The sequence below is a fragment of the Lichenostomus cassidix genome, chromosome 7 (genome assembly GCF_008360975.1).
Source record: "Lichenostomus cassidix isolate B80296 chromosome 7, HeHo_3.0, whole genome shotgun sequence".
NCBI classification, from domain to species: domain Eukaryota; kingdom Metazoa; phylum Chordata; class Aves; order Passeriformes; family Meliphagidae; genus Lichenostomus; species Lichenostomus cassidix.
Window position 1 is genome coordinate 4,078,387 of NC_139488.1, and position 12,774 is coordinate 4,091,160.

The 12,774-nt window shown below is 45.4% G+C and overlaps 2 protein-coding genes and 3 pseudogenes across 5 annotated transcripts in view; all 5 read right to left on the reverse strand.

The window, feature by feature from the left end:
• The window catches only part of LOC146434345 (UDP-glucuronosyltransferase 1A6-like), a 75,668-nt gene that overhangs the window by 26,365 nt on the left and 36,529 nt on the right, over positions 1–12,774 (reverse strand). The gene's annotated exons all lie outside the window — the stretch shown is intronic.
• On the reverse strand, positions 81–2,677 carry LOC146434352 (UDP-glucuronosyltransferase 1A1 pseudogene; annotated as a pseudogene).
• On the reverse strand, positions 2,494–3,653 carry LOC146434353 (UDP-glucuronosyltransferase 1A1 pseudogene; annotated as a pseudogene).
• LOC146434354 (UDP-glucuronosyltransferase 1-2-like) lies at positions 5,823–10,461 on the reverse strand (annotated as a pseudogene).
• Positions 9,557–12,202, reverse strand: LOC146434355 (UDP-glucuronosyltransferase 1A6-like). The gene is made up of 2 exons (XM_085065624.1): positions 10,847–12,202; positions 9,557–9,565 (listed from the first exon to the last, which is right to left on the reverse strand). The coding sequence occupies exons 1-2, from the start codon at positions 11,702–11,704 to the stop codon at positions 9,557–9,559; spliced, it is 867 nt and encodes a 288-aa protein (XP_084921750.1). The 5' UTR covers positions 11,705–12,202.

Consider the following 12,774-nt stretch of genomic DNA (forward strand, 5'->3'; position numbering starts at 1 on the left):
AGATAACTCCCATCTATCTCTATCAGAGGAACAGTCCAAAGAGGCAGATATGACTCTGGATTGCACTTTGGATTCATTCCCTCTGACTCGATATTCTGCATGTTCAGGAGATGTATCACATGTAAGAGATGTGTCACATGCACATTTCCATTCAGACCAGTAGAGGTTCTCGTTTTCCCTTGGGAACGCCTGTCCCATCTCCCTCTCTCTTGGAAAACTCATCTCTAGGAGACCCGGATGCCACAGCAGCTGTGGAAAAGCTCCTCAAGACAGTTTCAGACTGGGAAGACTGAAAAGAAGGAAGGATGATGCCAGGTTTCTGCAGGAAACATCACCCACACCAAGCAGCACTTCCAGCGTCCCACACCTACCTCAGGGTATGCAAGAGCTGGCTTTGTCAGCTGGGAGTTTTCAGCAGAGACTTATGAGCATTCCTTGAGGGAGAATTTCCACAGAACAGTACAGGGCCTAATTCTGGATTTGTTTTTCTGTCACTGACAAAGCACCAATGGTGCCCAGCAGTGGTGGAGTTGTGTGAATGCTCAGCTGGCCAATCCCAGTGTGCAGGGGGATGTCTGTAAGGTGTCACAGCCACTTCTGCACTTGGAAATTACTGGAATTGCCACACATTGGGCTTCGTGATCCCAGGCCACAGCACACAAATCCTAAGGAACGGCACTGAAGAGAAAGCCAGGGTACCAATAGAACTCACCCAACTCTCCAGGCTCTCCCCAGAGCAGCACGGAAGGCTCTCCAGGAGGAACTCTGCATCCCAGGGACCCAAAGATTGGCATCATCACCAAGGCTGCACCCAAACCCTCAGTGCCAGTTAAGCTGTGCTGGATGTGTCAAACCAGACCTGCTCCAGGCAGGTGTTGGTCACTTTGACTGGCAGAATGAACATCCCATCACAGAGCCTCACTAGAACACTGTGGAGTTTCCCTTCCACTGAGCACCCTTTAAAAGCCAGAAGGAGCAGCTGCCTACACAGGAAGTTGAAAGTCAGGAAAATAGTTAAAATCAGACCCTCCTGAGTCAGCTCCTTGTGACCACAGTGTAGTCCTCCAATTGTTATGATGTTGGGCATCAAGGGTCTTGGATAGTCTAGTACAAAGTCTAACCTCAGGAGCCACAGGGATCCCTTCTGTAAGAGATCCAGCACAGTCAACTCCTGCTGAAGGAAGTCTGAAGCCAGTTTTGTGTAAGGTTGAAAGGCAAAATCACAGAGAAAAATGTTTGGGATATCAAAGAGCAGATTCTTCATCCGCTGGAGAAAGGTCATGCAGTCTGTATTGCCTGTAAACATCCTGGGGACATAGGAAATGGGGTTGGGACACTGAGTTGCATCAAAATCTATCCCACACGGGATTCCTCGTAAGAAATTAATGGAAGGAAGGGAAAGATGCTCTGCCAAGATTGCCCCACAGGGTATAAAAGGGTCTGTAAGGATGGCATCAAACTTGTTCTCTTCAAGGTACCTGATGAGCTCTTTGTTTTGCAGGAGCAGTTCACAGCTAGAGACCCCAAAGTTAGCAACTCTTTTCTACGTTCGTACACTTTAAGAAATCTTTCCAAAAAAGATCCTTGTTCAAATACAACATGAAAAAATGCCTTGAAATCATTCTCCATCTCTTCCTGTCTATAGGGGACCGAGTACATTTTCATCACAAAATTCTTGGATGGTTTGATGTGCAAAGAGACTTCAGGTGCCACCACAACCGCCTCGTATCCCTTCTGCCTGAGCTTATCCAGCACTTCCCGCATGCTGAGCCAGTGACTCCCATCCACAGGCACCACCAGGAGCCTCCCAGCAGCTGCCAGACCCAGCAGGGACAGGAGCAGAAGCACAACTCGAGGAGAAGCACTGAGCCCTGGAGCCATTCCTGCAGGGATCAGGGGAGTGCCTCCAAGGAAGGAAAGCCCTGGCAGCTCAGGAGCACCAGTACCTGCTCTGCAATTTCAGTCTGTGCCACAGCCCAACTGTGGCTCCTTCTTTAATGTGCCGTGTGGTAAATGTTTAATCCCTGATATGATAAAAGGATGCAGAACAAGAATGGAACTCCTGCCACGTCCACAGAATCACCAGATAACTCCCATCTATCTCTATCAGAGGAACAGTCCAAAGTGCCCCAAGAAGGAGGCAGAGGTTGCTCAGGGACTGCACTTTGGATTCCTTCCCTCTGGCTGGAGCTTCTGCATGTTCAGGAGATGTGGCACATGTAGGAGATCTGTCACGTGCATATCACCATTCAGACCAATAGAGATTCTCCTTTCCCCCAAGGAAAGTCTGTCCTTCTCCCTCTCTCTTGGAAAACTGATGTCTAGGAGACCCAAACCCCACAGCAGATGTGGAAAAGCTCCTTAAGAGGAATTCTAGACTGATAAGATGGAACAGAAGGAAGGATGATGCCAGATTTCTGCAGGATGCATCAGCCACACCAAGCAGCCCTTTTAGTGTCCCAGATCTTGTGTTTCCCTTCCACTGAGTACCATTTAAAAGCCAGATGGCACAGATGCCTACACAATAAGTGGAAAGTCAAGAAGAAAGTGCGAGAAAAATCGTTCCTTTTATGAGTATTCACCTCACTCCCCCGAAAGAAAGAACTCGATTCCTTTTGCATTAAAAAATTCCACACTCGTGAACACAGAAACCAATTAAAGCAGAAATTAAAACCAGACCCACCTGAGGCAGCTCCTTGTGAGCACAGTTTACTCCTCCAATTGGAATGGTGTTGGGCATCAAAGGCCTTGGGTACTCTGAAACAAAATCTGACCTCAGGAGCCAAACTGAAGCTTGGCGTAAGAGATCCTGCACAGTCACGTCCTGCTGAAGGAACTCTGAAGCCAGTTTTGAGTAGGGTTGAAAGACAAAATCACAGAGAAAAAGATCGGGGATGTCATGGAGTAGGTTCTTCACCCTCTGGAAAAAGCTCATGCGGTCTGTAAGCTGTGTAAATCCCCTGGGGACATAGGAAGGTGGCTTGGGACACTGAGTGGCATCAAAGTGTAAACCACATGGGATTCCTCGTGAGAAATACACAGAAGGAAGTGAAAGGTGCTTCGCCAGGATTGCCCCACAGAGTAGGACATGGTCTGTAAGGATGGCATCAAACTTGTTCTCCTCAAGCTACCTGTTGAGCTCCTTGTTTTGCAGGAGATGTTCACAGCTGGAGACCCCAAAGTTAGCGATTCTTTTAATACCTTGGTATGCTTTAAGAAATCTTTCCAAAAAAGATCCTTGTTCAAATGAAAAATGGAAGAATGCCTGGAGTTCTTTCTCCATCTCTTCCTGTGTGTATGGAACTGAGTGCATTTTCATCACAAAAGTCTTCGATGGTTTGATGCGCATAGTGACTTCAGGTGCCAAGACAACCACCTCATGTCCCTTCTGCCCAAGGCTTTCCAGCACTTCCTGCATGCTGAGCCAGTGACTCCCATCCACAGGCACCACCAGGAGCTTCCCAGCAGCTGCCAGACCCAGCAGGGACAGGAGCAGAAGCACAACTCGAGGAGAAGCACTGAGCCCTGGAGCCATTCCTGCAGGGATCAGGGGAGCGCCACCACAGAAGTTCCCCAGCTTTGTGTATTTAAGCGATCTGGGCCCTTGTTTTTATGGATGATCTTTAGACTGATTTGCTTTTTGGTAAATGTATACACATACAGCAAACAAGCTGGTAAAGCTCATCCAATTTGGCAGACCCTAATCAGGGCAGGAGCTACCCTGGAATACACCCCCCATCGTTGTATTGGAGGAACACTGGGTTTCGAGGAACACTGTCTGATTATGTAGGGGCAGGGTCAGGAAGGTCATGGTGCAGCTGGAGCTGAACTTGGCAAGAGGTGAAAATAACAAGAAGGGCTACCTGGGCTGTTAGCCAGAACAGGAAGGTCAAAGGAAGTGTACCCATCCTGGTAAGCAAGACTGGGAAACTCGTGACAATGAACAAGGTGAAGGCTGAGGGACTCAAGAACTTTTCTTGCCTCTCGTTTCACTGGCAACCTCTCTTCCCACACCCTTTGAGTGAATGGACAGCAAGACAGGGCTGGGGGAGCAAAATTCCACCCACTGTAAGAGAAGATCTTGGTGACCACTTGAGGAATCCAAACATGAGGGCACCTGGTGACTCAAACACATGGGGCCCCATGACATGTATCCCTGAGTCCTGGGGGAATTGGTTGATGGAGTTGCCAAGGAACTCTCCATGGTATTTGAGAAGTCCTGGCAGGTGAAGTCACAGGTGAATGGGAAAAGGGAAACATTGCACCTATCTTTAAAAAGGATAGAAAGGAATCTTCTGGGAACTACCAACCTGTCAGCCTAATCTCTGTGCCTGGGAAGATCACGGAACAGATCCCCCTAAAACACATTGTATTATTTAAGGAAATGAGGGATCCTTGAACAAATGATCTGCTCAAAAGAGCTAATTAACACATCATTAATTTTCCAAGCAAGAACTTTCAGTACAAGGTAATTCTTCCCCTCCTGCCAGTCCACATCAGTTTCGATTTGTGAAAGATTAGAAAAAATATTAACGTTTCACATGGGAAATGGTCTGCATTCTTCATCAGTTTTATATCGTGACATTGTGAGGAAAATGGAAAATTGGCTAGCAAAGTTCATTTCCCTGCAAGGCCTCTTTTTGAAAGGATGAAGTAGGGGCTGGACAGAGGAAAGACATGGGCATAGTTTTTGCCAGCTGCAGCTAAAACTGAATTAGCAACTCAGAAATACCATTTTAGATCAGTCTGGGAAGAGTTTTGCCCCTGGGCCATGAAAGCAAACAACATTAATGCACAGACAAGATTTGCAGACAGGCCCTGATTATGAAAATTATTGCACAGAGGTAATTTTGACAACAGAATCATTTAGAGTGGAGGTTGATAGCCTACACCAGAATATTTTTAAGGGCAATTATCAAACTACTGCCGCTCTAGGCACACCCTTTGTAGAGAAACTTTTGGGAAGGCAGCACAAAGCTCTTGCAGATGCAGATGCTGCCAGAGCAACCAGAGCATTATCTACCACTTGGTGCCTTATGATGCTTCATTTCTAAATTATGAAAAGGTGGGTCTATAAGCCAAAAAGATTCACTGTAGTTAAAAATCAATTGTGACAGTAAAACCAATTCATGTACACAATTACAGACACACAGAGCATTTGCAAACAGCATTAAACATTCATATATTTTACCATGGTAATCGCTGACCTGTGATAATGGCTTTTTCTTTCCGCAGTTTATACCTTCAATAAAAAATATGTTGGGCATCGCTGGCATGGGATACTCAAAACCCAAATCCATTCTTTCAAGCCAGATGGATCCATGGCTTAAGAGCTCCTTCACTTTTACTGATCTATGAAGAACATTTGAAGCCAGAAAATGAAATGGCAAATAGGCCAAACTGCAAAAAAAGGAATCTATGTACTTGAGAACTGAGTTTTCCACATACTGGATAAAAGTCGTGTGGTCTGAGTTGTCTATTAATGTTCTTGGGACATAGGAAGGGAAGGCTGAGAACTGAGCAACCTGCAAATCCAAACTGCAGAGAAATAATCCTCGGAGAGAGAAAACAGACGGGACAGAGAGATGCAGTGCCAGAATCTGTCCACATGGTATGAGAGGATCTGTGAGAACAGCATCGAATTTACTGCTTTGGAGATACTGCATCAGATCCTTGTTGCGCAGCAGAGAGACGCAGGAGGTGGTGTAGAGAATGGAGATGAAGTGGACTTTTTTGACGACATCAATCACTCTGTCAGGAAATTCTTTTCTTTCAAAAAGAGCATTCCCGAAGGAGCACACCCGTGCTCTCAGCTCTTCCCTCTATAAGGGCACTGGATACCTTTTGAGGGTGTGATACTCGGATGCCTCCATGCTCGAGTTCACTTCTGGTGCCACGGTGACAATTTGGTGGCCTTTCTGGCTGAGGGCCACCAGCAGCAAGTGTAGGCTGAGCCAGTGATTCTCATCCATAGGCACCACCAGGAGCTTCCCACCACCGGCTGAGCACAACAGGGACAGGAAAAGCAGAACCCCCGCGGAAGCTGAGGAGCTGTATTTACTCACAGGAGCCATGTTCCTAGAAATCCAGACTCTGCTCGTCTGCCCCAAGCTAGCAGGTTTTAAATACAGCCACAGTACCCTGCCAGGTTCCCACATTCTCCCTTAACGACCCAGCTTTTCCAGCAAAGGCGACCATTCAAGGCATTGATGAACCATGTAAGTGACAAAAGAATTTGGGTTGGACAGAACTGGGCTTGGTAAGTGAGGCTCCCTTCTGCTTCAATCTGTGTTGATTGCGGTGAGATTGAAAATAAAATCAGGCTTTGCCAAAATAAAACCCCAAGAATAGTGCTGGCACTTGGAAGTAACCAGGCTTGCTGAAAGCAGGTATTAAAATGCTTTATTTCTATCCTTCTTTTTGAGAAGTATTTTACAGCTGTTCTGAAATGCTTGGCGAGTTTATGTTTAAAATTATAAAATTCTGCCACTATACAGCACAATACCTGTGTGAACCCGCAGGAGGAGGCTCTGGGATTTACTTACAGCTCAGCACTAGAGCCAGGAACACCACCGGGTACGAATTTAATCCACTGCTGCAGCAGAGGAATTTGCATCCATGAAGAAAGAGCACTGAATCACTACTGTCACACATGACACTTCTTGTTCTCATCCTGACCTATCTCTCTCCATCATTTTCTCCTTCCAAGAACAATGGGACTAAATCAGGAGTGAAGAATCAACATTTCTGCAATAAATATTGCTGCTGGATTATGCTTTTTAGCCTCTGAAAACAAGAAGAGAGGGAGCCTTTCCTTCAGAGAAGAGTTTGATTCTAAGCTGGAGCTGCTCCATGGCTTTGCCTGCAGGCAGGATGTCTTCCTGCTTTCCCAGAGGATCTGCCTGGCTTTGTCCCTGACGAGCCGTTAAACAGCTCTAATGGGAAAAGCACTACCCTGGTAAAAGGGGCTTGATAACAATTTGGAAGAAACTTTTGTGAAAAAGCAGACCAACAGGAACAAACAGCTCAATGCTGGAATCAGGGAAGTTCGAGGAGTAAAGCAAAGCCCGAGGGCACGGAAGGTTGGTTCTGGGGAAGATGTAAAAAGCAAATCTCTTTGCTTGTGAAGCTTCACTCATTCATGTTCACAGAAGCCTGTGAATTTGACGAAAGACTAAGAGTGGTGCTAGGCAGGAAGAATCCATTCCCAAGGGCTTTGGGAAGGCTGGCAAGTGACCAAAGTTCGGGAGAAGAAAGAAAAGTTTGTTGATTTTTAAGTAATGTTCACAAAGATAAAACTTTATCCTTTTTAGGAAACCAAGTGATTTATTGCTGAGACAGCAGGATGACACTAACTACAGATTCATCATTGCTGAGAAGAGTTCCCTAATCCTGTATTTCCTCATCCACTTAATCCCTGGATTCACGTGAGACTGTTCCACTGACAGCACAGGCAGCAAGAAGCTAATGTACAACTTGAGCACCACCAACCTAATCAAGAGGTTTTTAGACCACAGATTCCCAAGCCACCACCCATCAACATTTCCCTATCCATGCTGGATGTCTCCTAAAAATGCAGCTGAGAATTCAGGTGTTTGTCATGGAAGCTGTTAGCCCAAAACCTTCACCACAAAATATGAGCCTTTGAGTCAAAAACTGCTGGTACATAAAAGAGATTATGTTCTTGCATATGACCTAGGGAGTTATTTTTCTGAGTAAATAAGCAGCTAATGGTCATGAAGAAACATTCTCCTGCCTTTTACGTGAGGCAATGAATTATTAGTAGAGCTGTTATAATTCACCAGCCCGTTTTGGCATTAATTCCCGCCTGAAGATTTGTGTACCTGATTTCAGCTGGAATTAAACACAGATAGCACATGATGCCCTCACCAAACAAAGCCCCCATTTGCCAGACCCTTGCCAGGGCCTCAGGACCCTCACAGGGAAGAACAGCTTCCCAATATCCCACCTAATCCTGTCCTCTGGCAGCTTAAAGCCATTCCCCTTGCCCCATCACTCCAAGCCCTTGTAAATGATCTGTCTCCAAGAGAGAGGTAACATACATCCCTATCAAACACCTCACTTTGGATCACGCAGGTGTGTGACTGCCACTACCTTTCCCAGCCAGCCACTGACCTGAGATAACTGCTTCTTCTGTCCACAGTGGATGCCTCCAATGAAAACCATGTTGGGCATGACAGGCATGGGATACTCAAAGACAAAGTCAACTCTCTTCAGCCAGACGGATCCATGACTTAAAAGGTCTGTCATTGTCACCGGCTTCTGGAGGAACTCCGAAGCCAGCTCTTCAAACGGAGTAAAGGCAATATTGCAGCTGAAAGACTCGGAAAGGGCAATCAGGAAGTTCTTCACCCTCTCGGAGAAGGTCATGTGGTCTGTGTAAACAGAGAACATCCGTGGGATGTAGGATGGAGGGTCTGGGCACACGGAACCATCCGCAGGAAGAAAACACTCGGGATGGAGAAGTGCAGGGCAATGATCTGCCCACAGGGTGACAGAGGATCTGTGAACACCACATCAAAGTGATTCTCTTCAATGTACTTCAGTATCTCCTGGTTGTACAGCAAGGACTTGCAGGAAGCATGAAACATGGTCCCACTCTTCCGGTAATCTCCAAAAGCTTCCAGAATCTCACTAGGAAAGGCTCTTGGCTGAAAGCTCTTGCACTACTGGAGCGTATGTGTTCTTCCATATCCTCCTTCGTGAATGGCACAGGGTAAGTTTTCATTTCATAAAAATCCGAGGAATCGATCAGCATTTTGTTGTCTGGTGCAATGACCACTATTTCATGCCCTCTCTTGTTCAGCTCAGCCAGTACTTTCTTCATGCTGAGCCAGTGGCTGCCCTCCATGGGGAACACCAGCACCTTCCCGGCGGTGGCCGGGCTCAGGAGGCACAGGAAGGGGAGAAGCAGTGCCACCAGCATGGTGTGGGTTGTACAGAGAGGAACCCAAGCACAGCAGAGGCTGGGGTGGTTGCCAGCTTTTGTAGCTGTGCTCCACCTCTTCCCTTTTGACTCACCTGCACCTCTGCCCTTTTGACTCCTCTCCCAGTTCTGGTCCTCACATCTTGACACGCAACAAGGGCACAGGTATCAAGAAATGATTATGAAAGGCTCAGAGCAGGTTCATACTTCAAAGGTGGCTTTGTGTGAGCTAAGGTGTGTCCCCTTCACACACGCCAGGCTAAGACTATTGGCTCAATGCCACCTTCTCCCCACAGCAGGACCCCAGTTTTCTTGCCACCAGCCCACCACTCCCAAGGTCTGATGACAAAATCCAGGGAAAATCTGTGAAAAAGATGCACCCACAGAGTGGGTGGGCAGAAATGCTGCTGACCCCGCATGGGAGGACTGTGCCTATGAAGAGAACACTGAAACAACATTTTTCCATCAGTGCTACTTAAGGCTGACAGAGTTATGACAGACTGACGTAATTTAGCATTTTTAAAAGCATTTGCTTTTCTAATGAAACTGATGCAAGTTGTATGGGGAAACATAACGTATACTATATAAGATGAATATGAGAAATCAGTGTTACAGTACCTGTTAAACAACCAAAAGCAGTTGGAATCCCTGAGAAAAATTCATTTCTCTTTATGCGAACTTGCATTTTTTCAAAGATAAGCAGCCAACAGCAAATCTTTCCTCATCTCTCCATATAACTTTCACCTAACTCCTTATCCTAACAGGTATAAAATGAAGTTGCAAAAGAGCAGTTCACCGTTGTACCCCAGATAAAAAAACCAACGCCTTCAACAAATTCATGAGTTGTTCATGGCCAATGAGGGGTCAGTTCATGACCTCAACCCTGTGGATCCAGATCTCTCTTGGTTATAAACTGCTGGGGATTTAATGCTGGTGATAAACTCTCATAAAAGTTTGAAAGTAGGTGAATATGGGAAACAATTTCCTTCTCCAGGGCATTCTGGGCACTACATCTTTGCTGGAGCTTTCTTTCCCATGCAGTTTCCGCATGTTCCTTCCAAAGCCTGGTGGGGAATCTCAGACTTTGCTGAGAACCTGCCCTCCAAAAGGAGAAGCAGCTCCATCATCCACACTGTTCCCATACTGGTAGTTTATAACATGGATTAACTTAATGGGAATTTTTAAAGAGCTCAGAAGAAGGAGATGCACAGAAAACAGGCCAAAAATTCAGACAAGGCTGCCAAACGAACACTGGAAGGTTGTTACACAAAAGCCCAAATGGAAATTTACAGGAGATATCCATACCCAGAAAAGCTTAAAACCTAATTCAATAACCTACAAAAGAAGAGGAGGATGGAATTTAAAGAGGATCTTTTGGGGTTTAGATATTGACACCTTGATGATAAAGGCAGATGGAAAGGAATCAACTTGGTAGATGGCTGTGATGGAAAACAGGTAGAATCTTCAGTCCTATAACCTTCCATGTGGATGAAAGGAGAAGGGATATATGGAACTATGGACAGTTCCTGAAAGCTGGGAAAGGAGGACACCAAAATTCTTCACTTCAACAAAAGAGCTTATAATTTGCATTAAAGCCACACATCACTTAAATTGTAATTAAGCCTGATAAGGCTTTATGTTTGCCAGGATATGATATAATCTTAATGCTGGATATTGGGAAATAACACTTCTGCATCATGCAGCATTTTTATCTTTAAACACCAAGCTGTTGTCAGTCAGGATTTGATGTAAGGATGTGAGTGACATGCCTTGCCCAGGACAGCAGGGGATTAGAATGAGATAATCTTTAATGTACCTTCCAACCCAAACCATTCTTCCATTCTATAAGACATTTATATTTTTGCCTTTTCAATATAAAAACCAAATAAAATCTTGTACCTGAGACAGTTTTTTCTTCTGAGCACAGTTAATCCCTCCGATAAAAGCCATGTTTGGCATCACTGGTCTCGGGAACTCAAAGACAAAATCGTATCTCATCAGCCAGAAGGATCCACGGCTGAGGAGTTCTGTCACTGTCACTTTCTTTTTGAAAATCTCATACGCAAGTTCTTCAAATGGATCATATAGAGGCTTACAGTAAAAGAGCTCTAGCAGATCAACCAGCATGTTCTTCACCCGTTGGGAAAATGTCATGCTGTCTGAATTATCCAAGAATAATCTAGGGACATAGGAAAGAGGGCTTGGACACTGGGTAGCAGCAGAATCCATTCCACAAGGAAAGCCCCGCAGGAAGTAGACAGAAGGAACAGAAAGATACTCAGCCACCAAGGGCCCACACATCAGGATGGGATCCGTGAAAACCACATCGAATTTGCTCTCCTTCAAGTACTGCATCACCTCCTCGTTCTGCAGAAGGCTCTTACAGTTGGTGAAAAAGACCGAGCTGATTTCTATCGTGCTTTGATATGAGGTAAGAACAACATTCAGAACAGATTGTTCAATAAAATGAGCATTAACAAAGGTCTTGAGCATTTCACCCAAATACTCATCTGTGTAAGGTATTGGATACGCTTTCACGGTGTAATTCTGAGGCTCCTTTGACTTCATATACAGACTTGTTGAGGGCACAACCACAACAACTTCGTGTCCTTTTTGCTGCAGTTTCTCCACTACTGGGCGCATGCTGAGCCAGTGACTTCCATCCTGAGGAACCACCAGGATCTTTCCACCTTCAGCCAGGATTAAAGATGATGTCAGGAGGAGAAATATCCATGCACCTCGGTAAAAAAGAGCCATTTCGGTAGGAGTGAACCAGAGAGCTCTGCTCCAGAGGGATCCACGCAGTCCTTTATGTGATGGTCCACGCAAACTAAGCAGGGAACTTATTGACTAGTGAAATAAATGTTTAACTTCCCAATATTGCTGGGATTAGCCTGTGATATTGCATATGTTTGTGGAAGGAAAGGGAAGTAAAGTCCTTAGAAAAACATTCGTACTTTCTGTTAATATTTAAGCTTGGAAGTCTGTCAGGACATGACACTAAGAGCAATGGTGTCATGTTGTAACAATAATTGTGGTTAATACTATTGACCTGGTAAATAGTCAGCAAGAAAATAATAAAAATACAGCCAACAGAATGGATGCAACACCATTCCTGAAGACAGGAGGCTGATGTTAAATTCCCAGCTCCTGGAAGCAGCCAAACCTGCACTTCTTATGGGTGTGTCACTGCCACCAGGGTGTACCACGCAATCCCAAATCTCAGGAGAACAATCCTGATTGGCTTTTTTCCTCATGGCACTACACCAAAAAAATAATGAACTGATTGATGGGTTCAGGGCAAACAAAGGGTAAGGAAGCCAACACCACCGGGATGCAAAGAATGAGCCTTGGTCTTTGGTTGCTGTCTTGAAAATCCTTTTTATATATTGTGAGCAAGAGAAAATCCAGGAGAAGGTGTGACACCTTCCACTAATCCCCCTGACGGCACACACACATGGAAAACCTCTGCAAGCAAACCAGGCTGCTGAGCTCTCCTCCTTTCTCAGACACATTTAATGTGAGCAACCACATCCAGGAGTCTCCTGGACCTCTTCAGCCATGAGCTCCAAACTTGCCTTCCCTGTCCCACATTCCCTTCTGAGAAGCCCAATTTTGATGAGAAGTGAAATCCTCTCTTGATTAAATTAGCCAGAATTTGGCAGTTGGAGTTGTGGGAATCACCTTTAGATATGGAAAAACAATTTCTGGAGAGGGCCAATATATGAGAGGTGGGAGGTGGCACAGACTGAAAGCAGGAGACTGAACAGTTTTTTGTTCTCATTAATAATTCTCATTAAATGCTGGAAAGCTGGATGCAAAGGGTT

Bases quoted from the DNA above. Each gene is read 5' to 3' on its own strand.
- LOC146434355 (XM_085065624.1), bottom strand. From the start codon at position 11,704: ATGGCTCTTTTTTACCGAGGTGCATGGATATTTCTCCTCCTGACATCA.